Source organism: Littorina saxatilis, linkage group LG17 (assembly GCF_037325665.1).
Source record: "Littorina saxatilis isolate snail1 linkage group LG17, US_GU_Lsax_2.0, whole genome shotgun sequence".
Lineage (NCBI taxonomy): Eukaryota > Metazoa > Mollusca > Gastropoda > Littorinimorpha > Littorinidae > Littorina > Littorina saxatilis.
Window position 1 is genome coordinate 10,828,561 of NC_090261.1, and position 20,000 is coordinate 10,848,560.

The 20,000-nt window shown below is 43.7% G+C and overlaps 1 protein-coding gene across 1 annotated transcript in view; it reads left to right on the top strand.

Moving 5' to 3' along the window:
• The window catches only part of LOC138952519 (A disintegrin and metalloproteinase with thrombospondin motifs like), a 15,830-nt gene extending 7,186 nt beyond the window's left edge, over window positions 1-8,644 (top strand). Inside the window, exon 9 of the mRNA XM_070324206.1 lies at window positions 7,151-8,644. Within this exon, the coding sequence (XP_070180307.1) occupies window positions 7,151-7,281 (131 nt within the window). The 3' untranslated portion in view covers window positions 7,282-8,644. The remainder of the gene's footprint in view (window positions 1-7,150) is intronic.
• Window positions 8,645-20,000: the final 11,356 nt, after the last annotated feature.

A 20,000-nucleotide genomic window follows, 5' to 3' on the forward strand; every position in this document is an offset into this window, starting at 1 on the left:
AGGAATAGACGAATTACGGAAGTAACTCTGTCGCGTTTTTATGGGTTGTGGAAGAGTTGCTTTTCCTTGCTTTTCCAAAGAAACACTGGGGCAAGCTACACGTGACATTGTAGGCTTGCCTAAGTGTTTCTATGGAAACAAGGGAAAGCAACTCTCACCACAACCGATACAAACTTGACAGAGTTATTTCCGAACATCGTCGGTTTTGTGTTGCATTCATTTCGTCAGGGACGTCTATGAGCAATGGGCTAAATTAATTTCAGCAAAATGTGCTGCTATTGACAGAATGCAGCGACACTATTGATTGTGTGTATATGTCCAAGTGAAAGGATGCTCTTATTCTATGTGAAGCCATGACAGATGTGTGGCGCTGAAAATGAGTGTGTTCTGTGTGAAGGACGATACCTTTAAAGATTTGTGTTGGTGTTAGTTGGTTGAGTTCAGTTTCTCTTCGGGTTTGTTCGGGTTTGGTTTGCTTTTGTTCGTTTATTTTCTTTTTGTTAAGTTGTTTGGTTTGGATTTTGGTTAAGTTTGGTTTAATAAATCGAAGGAGAACACGACCCAAAAAAAAGTCTAAACAGAAAGGTAAGAGATTCCAAGAATTTCTTAAGAAGCATGTGTTATATGTTTCCCAATCAATAATAGTAAAAAGGAAGACATTCTTGCGACTTGTAAATACCTGTAAATGAAAGGCACTTTGACATTTTGCTTTTGGTTACACTTTGCATTGGGCGGGTAAAAAACGGTCATGAGCATCCCAAAAATACACTCGTGCAAAACACGAACATACGTGGTGCTTGCAGCACAGGAACGCAGAAGAAGAAGAAGAAAAAAACTTTGTTTTGTAAAGATATATGTATGTTAGGAAAAGCTACCGTTGCTGAGCTTTGGTTCAGTTTTGTGTGTTGCATGTAGTTGACTTATTTGTACTTTGTGGGAAAGTACCGATATTATATTTTGTAAACACAATATTTATGCTTGGACGAGAATGCAGGTGAACTTTCTAGTCCTGTCAAAACAAGTTGTTTATCACGCTGTTTGTAGTGTGAGTTCGTGGCGTTCGTTCGGATTAAGTGCGTCGGCGCTTTTGATGTGCGTCACAGAGAGCGTCACTGTTCTAGTCCATAGACGGCTCGTATAATGTAGTTGTATCATGTTCGGTCTGGAATATTCTCGAGATTGAGTATTTACTATATATGCCAGCGCGATTTGAATGTTAAAAAAGCTTCTATTTGAGTTCTGCTGCGATGTGCAGTTGTATGTATGGAATGCCAAATAAATCCTCGAACTCAATTTGACGAGTTGTTTTCTGTTGCTGCGAAGACGGGCGACGTAGAATAAAAGAACACAACTATACGACGTTTGAGAACTTGTGGCAATCTCAAGTGTCGTGTAACAATTGGGGGCCAAGCCAAGGATCTACGTTTAACGCCAAGGGTTTTCCAGCAACAAAGACAGTCAAGACAGTCACAGGAGGTAGCCATCAATCGGGTGTATCCTGAGGGATCAGTATTGAGACTACGGAACCGTGGATTCGGTGTGACTGGTGAAGAGTTTGGTAATCGCCGCAGCTCGGTACGGTGAGCGACGCCGGAGTGAATCGGGATTACAGAGGTTAGCTGCCGTTTGGACGAGACGGACTTCGTCGCGGAGCTAGTGCATTAATACTACGAAATACGACTGGGGTACGTCGTGTACGTATCGTGAGCAGAGTGCGCCGTCACGTTAGACGAGGAGGGTGGCAGCCTGCGTCTACGAAGGTGAACAGCGACGAGAGAAGCATCGGAGGTGCAGTAGAGACTGTGTTCTTTTAGAAGACTACATTCGTCTACGTTCGGGGCTGTGAAAGAATACAGACGAACGCACCGGAAAAGACCAGAATGGCTGAGTTCTGGGCAAAAGGAGTTGAACTGGGACTAAAAGGCAAGCAGTTGACGGAGTTCGTCGAGTCCCAGACACGACTGCTGGCGCAGCGTGAAGAAAGACAAGCGCAGCGTGAAGAAAGACAAGCGCAGCGTGAAGAAAAAGAAAGAGAAAGAGAAGCACAGCGTGAAGAAAGGCAAATTGAGCTGAAACGCTTAGAGCTCCAAATAGAAATGGAGACGAAACGTTTAGAGCTTCAGACAGAAATGGTGCGTGTTCAAAATGAGCACGAGGCACCACGCCAAAGAGATAACCAGCAGCAAATGTTACACAGGGCACCGAAACTTCCAGCATTCGCTGACGGGAAGGACCAGATCGACTGCTACCTTGCAAGATTCGAGAGATTCGCTGAGAGTGCTAGATGGCAGCGCGACGACTGGGCAATTCAACTCAGCGCACATTTGACTGGGGCAGCACTTGAGGTCTACACTAGACTCTCAAATGATGACGCCAGAGACTATGATGTGCTGAAGGAAGCTCTGTTGCGTTGCTACAACTTCACTGAAAGGGGCTACCGTCAACGCTTCCGCGAATGCCAGCCATTGTCTGGAGAGACACCGAGCCAGTTTGTGGAGCGCCTGTCGTCATACCTGCAGAAGTGGGTGGAGTTATCAGGTGAAGAGCAGTCATACGAGAGTCTGCGGGACTTGATCGTGAAGGAGCAATTCCTTAATGCCTGCCCGAAGGACCTGGCGACCCGCTTGGAAGAGCAAAAACTGCGGGGTATGAAGGACATTACTGATGCTGCTGAGCGTTATCTCATTGCTCATGGAAGGACCCTGGGGACGTCAAAGTCATCGAAACCTTTCCAGAAGAGCGGGAACCAGGGAAACCAACCTGCCAAGGGACAAACTGAGTCCGCACCATCATCCAATGAAGGGCAGAACATAACGTGTTTCCATTGCAATGCCAAGGGTCACCGAGTCGCCAACTGTCCCCAAAAGAAAAATAACGGACATGTCAATGACAAAGCGCAAGAACATCGACGGAGATATTACGACAACAAGAGGCAAACGAGTGGCTCGAACCAACAAGTATGTGCGAGCAGCGTCATACTCCCAAGGGCTGCCGAGCAAGTGGCTACACCATCGGACGTGGAAGAATGTGTATCTGATGGCCAGCTTCTACTCGCCAATGGCAGGTCAATCTCTGTCGTCGCCAGCGCAGCTGTGTCAGTGTCGAACATGCCCGTGTCGAAGGGATTTGTTGAGAAGCAGGAAGTGACTGTTCTCAGAGATTCGGGCTGCAATGGAGTCATTGTCAAAGAGGATCTGGTGCCAACAGAGAAGTTCACTGGTGACTTCAAGTGGACGCTCATGGCTGACAGCAAATGCGTGAGGGCACCAGTGGCAAAGATCCAGATAGATACTCCATACTTCACCGGAGAAGTTGAGGCCGTCTGCCTGAAGAAGCCCTTGTACGATCTACTAATTGGGAACATTGGGGGTGCGAGACGTCCTGATGACCCTGATTTCGAATGGAGAATGGGCTCAGCTCAGCCTGCTGCTGAGGAGGAAGACCCACTGCCATTCGCGAATGAAGATATCAGCGAACTGTTACGAGATGACAGAGCAACTGTGCATCGCCGCGACCAGCCGCAGGTTGTAAGTGCTGTGACGACCAGAGCCCAGGCGAAGAAGGACAAAACAACTACGCCACTCAGGGTCACCAACAGTTCTGCAACTGCTGTCGTGGACAGGGATCGGCTGATTCAGCTACAGGAAGCTGATTTGACCTTGACAAAGTACAGGAGTCGTCCTGTCAAGGAGATGACTAAGGGCGAAGGCACTGTGCACTTTGAAGTAAAGGCCAAGATCCTGTACAGAGTGTTCCAGCACCCGAGAGTCAACGGTGGGAAGCCATTACGTCAAGTTCTGGTGCCTCAACCACTTAGGCGCCAGGTGATGGAGGTGGCCCACGACTCTATTATGGGAGGTCACCTGGGGGTCAAGAAGACATCGGACAGAATCCAGGCTGCGTTTTACTGGCCAGGACTGCATGCAGATGTGACTCGATTCTGCCGATCGTGCGATATTTACCAGAAAACCATACCTCGAGGAAGGGTCCCGAAAGTGCCGTTGCAGAAGATGCCTTTGATCGACCGACCTTTCAAGAGGGTGGCCATTGACCTCATCGGCGAGATAAAACCGCCAAGTGAAGCGGGTCATCGTTGGGTACTGACCCTGGTAGACTATGCAACCAGGTACCCAGAAGCCGTGCCTCTGAAGAAAATTGACACCGAGACTGTTGCCGAGGCACTTGTGGACATTTTCAGCAGAATTGGGGTTCCTGAAGAGATCCTCACAGACCTGGGGACACAGTTTGTCTCTGAATGCATGGAAGAGGTCAACAGGCTGCTGAGCATTCGTCACTTGACTACGACACCCTATCACCCGATGTGCAATGGGCTGGTCGAAAAATTCAATGCGACGCTGAAGTCCACGCTGAAGAAACTATGCAGTGAGCAGCCAAGGCAGTGGCATCGCTACATCAATGCCTTGCTATTTGCATACAGGGAGGTGCCACAAGAGTCCACTGGATTCTCCCCGTTCGAGCTGATGTACGGGCGGACCGTGAGAGGCCCGATGCAGATACTGAAGGAATTGTGGACGAAAGATGTGGACACACCTGAAGTGAAGAACAGTTACCAGTACGTGTTCGAGTTGCGAGAGAAACTGGAGGAGACTCTCGAGATTGCGAGAGAAAACTTGAGAAAGTCTCAGGATAGTGGAAAGCACTACTACGACCGCAAAGCCGTAAACAGGAAGTTTACACCAGGTAACAAAGTGCTGATACTGCTCCCCACTGATCACAACAAACTACTGATGCAGTGGAAAGGCCCATACGAGGTTGAGGCTGTGGTAGGGATCAACGACTACAAGGTGAATGTCGGCAAGAAGTCCAAGATCTACCACGCTAACCTCCTGAAACTGTATGTGGAGAGACCTCCGGAAGCAGTACAGGTCGCAGCAAGTGCGGAAGAACCAGCCGAACTAGACGAGTTCGACGGTGAGGAACTACTGGAGTTGGGAGACCTCCACAAGAAAGAGGGAGTGGATGACGTCAAGCTAGGACCTGACCTGACAGAAGATCAGCAGAAGGAGCTGCATGATTTTATGGGCGACTTCACCCATAGGTTCTCTGATGTTCCAGGCTCTACGTCCTTGGTCGAACATGAAGTCCACCTCACATCTGACGTTCCTGTTCGCTCAAAACCATACCCTATCCCGTTTCAGGCTCGGGAATCCTTGAAGAAGGACATCGACAGCATGTTGAAGATGGGGGTCATCCGTGAGTCATCATCCCCTTACTCATCTCCCGTTGTTGTTGTCAAGAAGAAAGACGGTACAAACAGGGTATGCATTGACTTCAGGAAAGTGAATAAGATCACCGTGTTTGACCCTGAACCAATGCCGACGGCGGCTGATCTGTTCCGACGGTTGACTGGCAGTAAGATCTTCTCAAAGATCGATCTCAGCAAGGGATATTGGCAGATTCCTGTGCGCAAAGAGGACATACCAAAGACCGCCTTTGCAACTCCAGACGGAACGTATGAGTGCCTGCGGATGCCTTTTGGCATGGTGAACAGTGGTGCTACCCTGAAGAGGGGAATGCGAAAAATGCTCAAAGGAATGAAGAATGTTGTGTACTACTGGGATGATCTGCTAGTCCACACGGAGACCTTCGCAGAGCATCTGGAGACTTTGAGGGAACTGTTTTCCCGCCTGACAAAAGCCAATCTGACCGTGAGACCCAGCAAGTGCATTTTGGGGACCGACAACGTTGACTTCATAGGTCATTCACTGAAGGAAGGTCAAAAGGGGCTTTTGTTGGAAAACGTCACCAAGATCCTCAATGCGCCACGTCCTGAAACCAAGAAGCAGGTGCGATCCTTCCTTGGATTGGCTGGGTACTACAGAGAGTTCATTCCAAACTTCGCCGCCATAACGGCGCCTTTGTCGGACATGACCCGAAAAGGATGCCCCAACCGAATACTCTGGGGACCAGCTCAGGAGAAGGCATACCAGACCGTGCGCGACCTGATGTCACGAGACCCGGTGCTACGCCTTCCTGATACTGCTAAAGAGTTCATCTTGCGTACAGACGCATCGGACGAAGGGATCGGCGCCATGTTGATGCAAGAACATGGAGGTAAACCGTTTCCGGTCAGCTATGCCAGCAAGAAGCTGTCAGGAGCCGAGAAGAACTACTCGACCATGGAGAAAGAGTGTTTAGCCATCGTGTGGGGAATCAAGAAATTTGAACTCTACCTCCAAGGGGTGAAATTCGTGCTTCAGACTGATCACAAACCCCTCACCTACCTGAACTCTGCGAAGTTTGTGAATAATCGTATCATGAGGTGGGTGATGTACTTGCAGAACTTTGATATGCGAGTGGAATCGATTAAGGGTTCAGACAATGTTGGAGCAGATTTTCTCAGCCGAGTATGTGATTAAAACTGTGTTCACTCTCCAACAGACTAATGTACATACCTGGTTTTCAATCTGTTATGTATACATAATATGTGTACAGGTAGCGTTTCAATGATTGAAAGAAATTAGGTAAATTTCTTCTGGTGTTGGGGGTAATGTTAGGAAACGCTACCGTTGCTGAGCTTTGGTTCAGTTTTGTGTGTTGAATGTAGTTGACTTATTTGTACTTTGTGGGAAAGTACCGATATTATATTTTGTAAACACAATATTTATGCTTGGACGAGAATGCAGGTGAACTTTCTAGTCCTGTCAAAACAAGTTGTTTATCACGCTGTTTGTAGTGTGAGTTCGTGGCGTTCGTTCGGATTAAGTGCGTCGGCGCTTTTGATGTGCGTCACAGAGAGCGTCACTGTTCTAGTCCATAGACGGCTCGTATAATGTAGTTGTATCATGTTCGGTCTGGAATATTCTCGAGATTGAGTATTTACTATATATGCCAGCGCGATTTGAATGTTAAAAAAGCTTCTATTTGAGTTCTGCTGCGATGTGCAGTTGTATGTATGGAATGCCAAATAAATCCTCGAACTCAATTTGACGAGTTGTTTTCTGTTGCTGCGAAGACGGGCGACGTAGAATAAAAGAACACAACTATACGACGTTTGAGAACTTGTGGCAATCTCAAGTGTCGTGTAACAATGTATAATGATATAAATATAGATATACAGATACAAAGATTTAACAGACATGAAATTGTGTACCCTTTGCCTTCACAAAGCTATTACTTGAATTTACAGGTCGCTGTAAGGCCGACCAGCCTGACAAGAACGTGGACTACTGCCGTGGCATCATCCGTGTCAACCCCCATGTTTGTAAACGTCGGGACATTAGGAACTACTGCTGTCGTACCTGTGCCTTCAGACGTTGAACATCCCACGTCGTCGGTCATAGTGATACGCTTATTTTTGGCTGAACCGGCCAGTATTGCAAGTATTTTAAGCCATTAAAAGTGTAGTGTGTCTGTGGAATGTCTGTTGCACTGACTCTTTCAAGATGCCAATAATTGATATTCTTTGACACACCAGTAGATAGCGTTTAGCTTTCAGCCACAACAACAAAATACTGATCTCAGGCCATCAACCAACTAAACGGTTACAGCTGCCACTTGCGTCACCGTGCTTTGCGTCACCTTGACGTCATAACCACGTTTGAGAGACATACATATGTACACACTTTACAACTGTTGAAGTTGGTCGTAGTGACAGTGTGGTACTTTTATACAAAAACAATTGTGCAACTGTGCAGACTATAAAAGCGGTTGTGTAAGCCAGAAACAAGGCATTCTGCTGATTGGAGCCTGGAAGAGTTGCGTGCACATGGATGCTGCTAGGATTTATTCACTACAGCAGATTTGAAGAAGGGCCAAAGAGAATGTCGGCAAATTTTGAAAGTTGAAGGCAGTCCTTGCCCTTGGCATCACCTGTCTCCAAAAAAATGTCGGCAGGTCTGCCAAATGGATGGCAAAATTCTCGGCGATTTCACAGAAATTTGGTCATTTTGATGATGCCAAACGACATCCCTGCATGCAGAATTATGGATGTGATGGACATGAGACTCACATGAAAGAAGCCGGACTGGGTTGTCCGTGTCTGCACCATTGAGATCTGCATCCGCTGCAGATCGTCAGGATGTGCCTCTTCACGACGAAGACCATGCTTGCTGTACATAGAGAAGAGCAAGGGAACTCCAGGAACTTGTTGTGCTGACTACATTTCAAGACTTCACGGGAAATCACTTACCTTATCAAAGAAAATGATTAATCAAAGTATAAATATTTGTCAGCTGATGTACATACTAATTGTAGGTCGACATTTCAAGACTTCACGGGAAATCACTTACCTTATCAAAGAAAATGATTAATCAAAGTATAAATATTTGTCAGCTGATGTACATACTAATTGTAGGTCGACATTTCAAGACTTCACGGGATACCATGATATACCCAAGCATGATCAATGATAAAACATTGTATGTATATTTGATTGCTGATGTACATATTAATTGCAGACTGACATTGTGCTAGTGTGCTGTAATTGAGGCCCGTCGACTCACCTCATAACGGAATCTCCAGAAAAACAGCAGTTTGGGTTTTTCAATGTTCGGTTATTTCCGTGGCTTCATGCGGAAAGGGAACCGTCGTCTGCTATCAACGACATGGACCGACCATTCTCATGATTCTGGTCCTTGTTGCTGACAAAAACATGATTTTAACACAGAATGTAATGTCAGAATAGCTATATTTGTTTGTTTGTTTATTTGTTGCTTAACGTCCAGCCGACTACACAGAGCCATATCAGGACGAGGAAGGGGGGGATGAAGGGGGCCACTTGTCAAGCGATTCCTGTTTACAAATGCACTAACCCATTACTTGTGTCCCAGCAGGCTTTAGTAAAACTAAATTAATACCTACTGGAAGATTACCAGTTTCCAGTATGTTAAAATAGGCTTAACCTATCTACTGCTGGACTTACATCAGAACACTAACAGATTAAACTATACATGAATCGCGAGACAAGCGGCAAGAGAAGAGATTTTTGGAAAAAATACAGGTGAATGAGCAAGAAGGCAGAAAAAAGAAAAGAATTCATGAAGAAAAAGAGAGCATGACAGGAAAGAGGAACCAAAAATCTACCTAACAGCAAACTAGAAAGCTCCTGCGGTTCCAAAAACAGGAGGGGCTTTTAATTTCATAACCGCAGTGCCCCACTGCGGGAGAATAGCTATATAAACGCTATTGTGTTTTAATCGTAGCAATGGGGTCCGATATTTAGACCAGACAAGTATAATGCCGACGAGTCGGAGACTAAGAATAAAGTAAAAGAATAGGGACTATTTGAATGACGCGCATTTGACACTCTGAGTGATTAGGCTGAAATGAAATTGCGTACAAAATGTCGTCTGCATGACTGCATGTTCGACCCGTGTTGTTCGTTGTATAAATAGCTTAAACAATGACGACAACTCGTTGATTAATGGAAAATAAACCACTCGTGGGTATTTGCAGCCGCTTGGTAATTCACGAGTGTAATCAACTCGTGGTCATTGTTTAAGCTCTATTTAATGATAATTTTCATAACTATGTGTGCCAATTTTTTTGTTTTGTCACAAATGCAGAACATTATGATAATAATTATGTAGGTATGTAAATGCAGCTGTGACGTTTCATAAGTGCATTGTCACAATTATTAATAGGTATGAAAAGTCGGTAATTATTGTACTTGCTGCGTGCACATTTTGTCCTTTATTTAACCTTGAGAAAATGTGTCTGTGAGAGCGCGAAATCCTAACCACTAGACCACTTTGGAAGCTAATGTGTCTGTTCAGAAGTGCTGGGTTTAAAAGTTAGACACAGTAGAGAGAGGGGGAGAGATAGGGAGGGAGAGGAGGGAGAGAGAGGGGGGACGAGGAGAAGGAGGAGGAAGAGAGAGAGAGAGAGAGAGAGAGAGAGAGAGAGAGAGAGAGAGAGAGAGAGAGAGAGAGAGAGAGAGAGAGAGAGAGAGAGAGATGGAAAGAGAAAGGGCACAATACTCTGTCTTCTGTGTGAATGTATTTGGTGCCCAGTCGATTTAATTTTCTGGCAAAGTTAACGTTAAGAGGTGTTGTTTTCTCTTCTCTTTTGCTCTTATGATGACTGTGTTATGTAATTGATTTTATGGCGTGTTTTAGGGAGACTAACTGCCAGTAGTACTTTTTACGATCAGACAATATTTACGATCAGACAATAAATATTTGAATGAATGTGTTGCTTGGGACTGGGAATCGGGAGGGGTGTGTGTGTGTGTGTGTGTGTGTGTGTGTGTGTGGGTGTGAACACGGCCACCCATTAAACAACTAGACAATTGTTTCTGAAAGTTTTCATATGAATTTTAATGATATTGCTTTCGGAAATTTTTTCTTCTTAAATGTCAGGAACATGTGATGTGCATCGGCCACATGAACCTCATAATTGTGGACATTCCATGCAGTGAAACAGGGAGGAAAGCTTCATTAAGAGTCTGCGCATGACCAGAGAGAGGGGGAGAGATAGGGAAGGAGAGGAGGGAGAATGAATGTGTTGCTTGGGACTGGCTTGTCGAGCTATTTAGTGTGTGCGTGTGTGTGTGTGTGTGTGTGTGGTGTGGTGTGTGTGTGTGTGGGAGTAAGTCAGTAAATGTACGTGCGTGTGTGTGTGTGTGTGTGAGGGAGTAAGTCTGTAAATGTGCGTGCGTTTGTGTGTGTGTCAGAGAGACAGAGACAAAAAGAATTTTTGTGAGACAGATTTTGTGAGAGAGATGTGAGTGGACGGACGGACGAACAGACAGACAAACAAACAGACTGACAGTTGTGCATAAGTGACGCTCCTTGTACGTTCCGTCCTTTTTGAAGGCCGGGCTTGTTGGCCGTTTTTACCGACACTGATATGTAATCGCATTTTTAATGTAATGTAATTTCTCTTATGTGGTTTTGATACTTTTCTACTTGTATTTTCGTCTTAAACTGCTCGTCTTGGCACTGTGCAATAATTATTTGTAATTTGAAATGTTCAGTGGATGTGGATATGGTTTTTGTTTTGTCTGGATAATTATTAATAAATGTCAAAATGTGTGTGTTCGTGTGTGTGTGTGTGTGCCTGTGTGCCCCTCTGTTTGTGTTTGTGTGCGCGTGCATGCGTGTGTGTGAGTGTGTGAGTGTGAGTGTGTGTGTGTGTGTGTGTGTGTGTGTGTGTGTGTGTGTGTGTGTGTGTGTGACAGAGATACGTTTGAGTCCATGATTCATTTTCAATCTGATCAGTTAAAGACTAAATTAATTTAAGGATCATAAACTAACTGAATACATATTCATTAATTTATTTTTGCAAAAGAAAAAGCATTGTTTTAGAGCTAACGACGTACTGTGCATCCATAGAGAAATATTACTGTGCATCCATAGAGAAATATTACTGTGCATCCATAGAGAAATATGAGAAGGGAGTATTGAAAATGTGCCATGAATTTTCCATTGCTGTAAAATTGGAAGTCACTTGAACCCACCACCTAGGTTAGGAAAGGGAGGAGAAAATTGCTAACGCCCTGACCCAGGGTCGAACTCGCAACCTCTCGCTTCGGAGCGCAAGTGCGTTACCACTCGGCCACCCAGTCCACATGATACAACCATTATTTTGCCGAGTCTGAAATTGATCTTCATAAAACTATGTGTAAGTGTAACAAAAGAAAAAACTAATTTCTTTCATATTGCCTGAATAATAACTTTATTAACTGATAATCAAGGTAGCATCGCCGAATGACTGCAAGTGCAACGCGATCGAAGTGGCACGCGGTGTTCCTCCGGAAAAGGCCGAAGCGGCTGTGACGTCAGTCGTTCAGTGGGCCGTTTAGTTTGCAGGCCGTGCACATGTGAGCTTTGTGTAATCGCGTTTTCATCATAACATACCACCTTGCTAAACCGCTTTGGGGTAAATGGTTTAAAAAAATTATTAAAAAAAATAAATAAATAAACGGAATGCATCAGGGTTGAAAAGATTGAAGGGTGGAGTTAAAAACACAAAATAGATGACAAAAATAAAGCAAACAAGAAAAAAACCTGTAACCAGGAAGGGAGTCGAACCAGAGTCAGCTGACCTTCAAGCTGGAGCACAAACCACTAGGCTACGACAGCAACTGACAGATAAGGCTACAAAAGTGAAGGCATTTCAGGGTTACTCAGTCGTATGTGGCGTTTCTCGCGCATGAAGGTTCTGTTACCAACTCTACTGCTAAGAAAGGTTGCATTTGAAGTTAAATGTCCACTAAAGTATCAAAGGGAACACCATTTCTGAACAACTTGACACAACGGTTTGCGCTCGCCTCTCGCAGTCGTTCAGGTGAAACCAAATCGGCTTGCCTGATACAGCAGATATTTGAACACTTCCTCGTCACACTGAAACACTGAGCTACAGTTTAGTAACGTGATATGTTTTCAATTGTTCGTTCACTTATATTGCTTTCAGATTTAACACACCAAGATGAATGAAACAGTGGCACGGTTTTCGTTGCGAAAATGTGCAATGGCAGTGCTACGCGATCGAAGTGTGTATTATGTACACGCGGTGTTCCTTCGGAAAAGACCGAAGCGACATGTGACGTCAGTCGTTCAGTGGGGCGTTTAGGAATCGCAAATGTGCGTGTGTGTGTGTAGAGCGATTCAGAGTAAACTACTGGACCGATCTTTATGAAATTTGACATGAGAGTTCCTGGGTATGATATCCCCAGACATTTTTTTTATTTTTTTCGATAACTGTCTTTTATGACGTCATATCCGGCTTTTTGTAAAAGTTGAGGCGGCACTGTCACACCTTCATTTTTCAATCAAATTGATTGAAATTTTGGCCAAGCAATCTTCGACGAAGGCCGGACTTCGGTATTGCATTTCAGCATGGAGGCTTAAAAATTAATCGATGACTTTGGTCATTAAATATCTGAAAATTGTAATTAAAATTATTGTTTTATAAAATTATCCAAAATTACTTTTATTTTATTCATTATTATGTTCTGATTCAAAAAACATATAAATATGTTATATTTGGATTAAAAACAAGCTCTCAAAATTAAACATATAAAAATTATTATCAAAATTAAATTTCCGAAATCGATTTAAAAACAATTTCATCTTATTTCTTGTCGGTTCCTGATTCCAAAAACATATAGATATGATATATTTGGATTAAAAACACGCTCAGAAAGTTAAAACGAAGAGAGGTACAGAAAAGCGTGCTGTGCAGCACAGCGAAACCACTACCGCGCTGAACAGACTCGTCAGTTTCACTCCGTTATGCACAAGCGGCGGACTACGGTCATTGTGAAAAAATGCAGTGCGTTCAGTTTCATTCTGTGAGTTCCACAGCTTGACTAAATGTAGTAATTTCGCCTTACGCGACTTATCCAAGCGAAGCGAGCGAAGCGAGCGAAGCTAGGTTGGTCCCACACTAGAGTTGATTTCAACCAAATGATGTGTGTGTGTGTGTGTGTGTGTGTGTGTGTGTGTGTGTGTGTGTGTTAGAACCCCTAAAACTTTCACAGTTTTGACTCGACTACAACAAAAATTGGCACAGGCAATGTTATTGATCCCAGAAAGGTTTTAAGACATAAATCGTTTTGATCCGACATCGACAACGGCAGTTACAAGCGCTTCCAATTTCTAAGTCATAACAAAGAAGGAGGTCAAACCCAGGTCAAGAAGACAATCAAAACTCATGACGTCAAACTCATGACATCATTCTCTTCAACACAAGGAGCTGAATTCAAAATGTTATGACATCTTCCATGACGTCAAACTTGAGGATTCCATTTCCAAGCTAAAGTCTTTGTGTACATCAAATCTGGTAGCACGAGATGTTGTAAGAGACACCGTGAATTACTTGCAATCCTGGTGAGTTGGTTGATATGATGGACGACGACAACGACAACAACAACAACAACAACAACAACAACAACAACACCTCCACCACCAACAACAAAAAAACAACAACACCACCACCACCACCACTAACAACAACAACAACAACAACAACAACAACAACAACAACTACAACGACACCACCACCACAACCACCACAACCACCAACAACGAGATGTTGTAAGAGACACCGTGAATTACTTGCAATCCTGGTGAGTTGGTTGATATGATGGACGACGACAACAACAACAACAACAACAACACCTCCACCACCAACAACAAAAAAACAACAACACCACCACCACCGCCACTAACAACAACAACAACAACAACAACTACAACGACACCACCACCACAACCACCAACAACAAAAATCCATTAAAAACCGTTATTTTCCATTTCTCAACCGATTTTTATGAACATTTGTGAAAAGGTCCGTTGTCCCTTACTGAAGATATCGAGATGTTGGACGAGACTTCGTTATTTACTTGTAATCAGGTAATCTAGGTGTACATCAAATCTCGTAGCACGAGATGTTGGACGAGACTTCGTCATTTGCTTGTAATCAGGTAATCTTGGTGTACATGAAATCTGGTAGCACGAGATGTTGGACGAGACGTCGTCATTTACTTGTAATCAGGTAATCTAGGTGTACATCATATCTCGTAGCACGAGATGTTGGACGAGACTTCGTCATTTGCTTGTAATCGCTCTCTCTCTCTCTCTCTCTCTCTCTCTCTCTCTCTCTCTCTCTCTCTCTCTCTCTCTCTCTCTCTCTCTCTCTCTCTCTCTCTCTCTCTCTGCCAAACATATATGCATTTACCATCCAAAGCACTGCATTTTCCGAGGAAAGATATCATCATAAACAGAGAGAGAGAGAGAGAGAGAGAGAGAGAGAGAGAGAGAGAGAGAGAGAGAGAGAGAGAGAGAGAGAGAGAGTAAACAAGTATGAAACAATAACAACAAAACAACAACAAGAACATTACACACAAAAAAGGACAGTATTGTCATCAAAACAACAACAACAACAAACACAACAGCCACAACAACAACCACAACAACTGACAAGATTTCTAGGTGTGGAACCTCTCTCTCTCTCTCTCTCTCTCTCTCTCCATCTCTCTCTCTCTCTCTCTCTCTCTCTCTCTCTCTCTCTCTCTCTCTCTCTCTCTCTCTCTCCCTCTCTCTCTCTCTCTCAATGATGGCTCCTTCGCTTGGGGTATGCAGTGCCAGGCACTGCACTTCTACTTAATTATTATTATGTTTGCTAGCATGCTTTGTTTTATCCAAGCGAAGCGAGCGAAGCAAGCGAAGCTAGGTTGGTCCCACACTAGAGTTGATTTCAACCAAATGATGTGTGTGTGTGTGTGTGTGTGTGTGTGTGTGTGTGTGTGTGTGTGTGTGTGTGTTAGAACCCCTAAAACTTTCACAGTTTTGACTCGACTACAAAAAAAATTGGCACAGGCAATGTTATTGATCCCAGGAAGGTTTTAAGACATAAATCGTTTTGATCCGACATCGACAACGGCAGTTACAAGCGCTTCCAATTTCTAAGTCATAACAAAGAAGGAGCTCAAACCCAGGTCAAGAAGACAATCAAAACTCATGACGTCAAACTCATGACATCATTCTCTTCTACACAAGGAGCTGAATTCAAAATGTTATGACATCTTCCATGACGTCAAACTTGAGGATTCCATTTCCAAGCTAAAGTCTTTGTGTATCAAATCTGGTAGCACGAGATGTTGTAAGAGACACCGTGAATTACTTGCAATCCTGGTGAGTTGGTTGATATGATGGACGACGACAACGACAACAACAACAACAACAACAACAACAACAACAACAACAACAACAACAACAACAACAACAACACCTCCACCACCAACAACAAAAAAACAACAACACCACCACCACCACCACTAACAACAACAACAACAACAACAACAACAACAACAACAACAACTACAACGACACCACCACCACAACCACCACAACCACCAACAACGAGATGTTGTAAGAGACACCGTGAATTACTTGCAATCCTGGTGAGTTGGTTGATATGATGGACGACGACAACAACAACAACAACAACAACAACAACAACAACAACAACACCTCCACCACCAACAACAAAAAAACAACAACACCACCACCACCACCACTAACAACAACAACAACAACAACTACAACGACACCACCACCACAACCACCAACAACAAAAATCCATTAAAAACCGTTATTTTCCATTTCTCAACCGATCTTTATGAACATTTGTGAAAAGGTCCGTTGTCCCTTACTGAAGATATCGAGATTTTGGACGAGACTTCGTTATTTACTTGTAATCAGGTAATCTAGGTGTACATCAAATCTCGTAGCACGAGATGTTGGACGAGACTTCGTCATTTGCTTGTAATCAGGTAATCTTGGTGTACATGAAATCTGGTAGCACGAGATGTTGGACGAGACTTCGTTATTTACTTGTAATCAGGTAATCTAGGTGTACATCATATCTCGTAGCACGAGATGTTGGACGAGACTTCGTCATTTGCTTGTAATCGCTCTCTCTCTCTCTCTCTCTCTCTCTCTCTCTCTCTCTCTCTCTCTCTCTCTCTCTCTCTCTCTCTCTCTCTCTGCCAAACATATATGCATTTACCATCCAAAGCACTGCATTTTCCGAGGAAAGATATCATCATAAACAGAGAGAGAGAGAGAGAGAGAGAGAGAGAGAGAGAGAGAGAGAGAGAGAGAGAGAGAGAGAGAGAGAGTATACAAGTATGAAACAATAACAACAAAACAACAACAAGAACATTACACACAAAAAAGGACAGTATTGTCATCAAAACAACAACAACAACAAACACAACAGCCACAACAACAACCACAACAACTGACAAGATTTCTAGGTGTGGAACCTCCCTCTCTCTCTCTCTCTCTCTCTCTCTCTCTCTCTCTCTCTCTCTCTCTCTCTCTCTCTCTCTCTCTCTCTCTCTCTCTCTCTCAATGATGGCTCCTTCGCTTGGGGTATGCAGTGCCTTGGCGTTGCACATCTACTTAATCCAAGCGAAGCGAGCGAAGCAAGCGAAGCTAGGTTGGTCCCACACTAGAGTTGATTTCAACCAAATGATGTGTGTGTGTGTGTGTGTGTGTGTGTGTGTGTGTGTGTGTGTGTGTGTGTGTTAGAACCCCTAAAACTTTCACAGTTTTGACTCGACTACAAAAAAAATTGGCACAGGCAATGTTATTGATCCCAGGAAGGTTTTAAGACATAAATCGTTTTGATCCGACATCGACAACGGCAGTTACAAGCGCTTCCAATTTCTAAGTCATAACAAAGAAGGAGCTCAAACCCAGGTCAAGAAGACAATCAAAACTCATGACGTCAAACTCATGACATCATTCTCTTCTACACAAGGAGCTGAATTCAAAATGTTATGACATCTTCCATGACGTCAAACTTGAGGATTCCATTTCCAAGCTAAAGTCTTTGTGTATCAAATCTGGTAGCACGAGATGTTGTAAGAGACACCGTGAATTACTTGCAATCCTGGTGAGTTGGTTGATATGATGGACGACGACAACGACAACAACAACAACAACAACAACAACAACAACAACAACAACACCTCCACCACCAACAACAAAAAAACAACAACAACACCACCACCACCACTAACAACAACAACAACAACAACAACAACAACAACAACAACAACTACAACGACACCACCACCACAACCACCACAACCACCAACAACGAGATGTTGTAAGAGACACCGTGAATTACTTGCAATCCTGGTGAGTTGGTTGATATGATGGACGACGACAACAACAACAACAACAACAACAACAACAACAACAACACCTCCACCACCAACAACAAAAAAACAACAACACCACCACCACCACCACTAACAACAACAACAACAACAACTACAACGACACCACCACCACAACCACCAACAACAAAAATCCATTAAAAACCGTTATTTTCCATTTCTCAACCGATTTTTATGAACATTTGTGAAAAGGTCCGTTGTCCCTTACTGAAGATATCGAGATTTTGGACGAGACTTCGTTATTTACTTGTAATCAGGTAATCTAGGTGTACATCAAATCTCGTAGCACGAGATGTTGGACGAGACTTCGTCATTTGCTTGTAATCAGGTAATCTTGGTGTACATGAAATCTGGTAGCACGAGATGTTGGACGAGACTTCGTTATTTACTTGTAATCAGGTAATCTAGGTGTACATCATATCTCGTAGCACGAGATGTTGGACGAGACTTCGTCATTTGCTTGTAATCGCTCTCTCTCTCTCTCTCTCTCTCTCTCTCTCTCTCTCTCTCTCTCTCTCTCTCTCTCTCTCTCTCTCTCTCTCTCTCTCTCTGCCAAACATATATGCATTTACTATCCAAAGCACTGCATTTTCCGAGGAAAGATATCATCATAAACAGAGAGAGAGAGAGAGAGAGAGAGAGAGAGAGAGAGAGAGAGAGAGAGAGAGAGAGAGAGAGATAGAGTAAACAAGTATGAAACAATAACCAACAACAACAACAACAACTACAACGACACCACCACCACAACCACCAACAACAAAAATCCATTAAAAACCGTTATTTTCCATTTCTCAACCGATCTTTATGAACATTTGTGAAAAGGTCCGTTGTCCCTTACTGAAGATATCGAGATTTTGGACGAGACTTCGTTATTTACTTGTAATCAGGTAATCTAGGTGTACATCAAATCTCGTAGCACGAGATGTTGGACGAGACTTCGTCATTTGCTTGTAATCAGGTAATCTTGGTGTACATGAAATCTGGTAGCACGAGATGTTGGACGAGACTTCGTTATTTACTTGTAATCAGGTAATCTAGGTGTACATCATATCTCGTAGCACGAGATGTTGGACGAGACTTCGTCATTTGCTTGTAATCGCTCTCTCTCTCTCTCTCTCTCTCTCTCTCTCTCTCTCTCTCTCTCTCTCTCTCTCTCTCTCTCTCTCTCTCTCTCTCTCTCTCTCTCTCTCTCTCTCTGCCAAACATATATGCATTTACCATCCAAAGCACTGCATTTTCCGAGGAAAGATATCATCATAAACAGAGAGAGAGAGAGAAAGAGAGAGAGAGAGAGAGAGAGAGAGAGAGAGAGAGAGAGAGAGAGAGAGAGAGAGAGAGAGAGTAAACAAGTATGAAACAATAACAACAAAACAACAACAAGAACATTACACACACAAAAGGACAGTATTGTCATCAAAACAACAACAACAACAAACACAACAGCCACAACAACAACCACAACAACTGACAAGATTTCTAGGTGTGGAACCTCCCTCTCTCTCTCTCTCTCTCTCTCTCTCTCTCTCTCTCTCTCTCTCTCTCTCTCTCTCTCTCTCTCTCTCTCTCTCTCTCTCTCTCTCAATGATGGCTCCTTCGCTTGGGGTATGCAGTGCCTGGCACTGCACTTCTACTTAATTCAGTTATTAAATATTTTGTGTATATTTGTCGATATTTTTTCTAAAGTAATTGCAAAGTGAAACATCTGGTGTAAGGTAAACGTCTCATGCATTATAGTCACCACAGCAACTGAACCAAAATAATGTTGTTCTTTGAACCGCTGTATTAGCTGGCAACCCGCGCACGGCTGTTCCCAGCTTGTGTTTTAGAGTGAGTTAACAATAAATAGCCCAGCATAGAGAATACCTTGGCTATTAGCAGCTGCAGCCAGCACACTGTTGAGCTCGCTTGCCTGTTATACCCTACTGCTTCTGCAAGTTTACCTGAAATCGTTCCAGCACACAACAACTATCCCATACATTGTACGGAACATCAGACGAATCTTCACAATACACAGCAGCAGAACATCGACCCTTTGCACAGACAATCACAGCAGTTTTACAGAACACGACACTCTCGTTCGACTCTGCACAAAGACACCACACGGACCAGACGTCTCTCGCAGCGACCATGGAGCTCGTGCAATTCGGACCGGACGTTCAAGTGCAGTTGCACCCAGAGACGAAACCCTACATGCAGCTGGTCCAAGAGACAGCGGACCATTTGAAACAGCGCGTGAGTCATTCAAGAATCGTTTTTTTTTTTGTGTGTCACTTTACGTTGTATGAAAAAACATAACGATGCTGTTACTTCAGTGATACCTTCATGCGAGAGAATTACA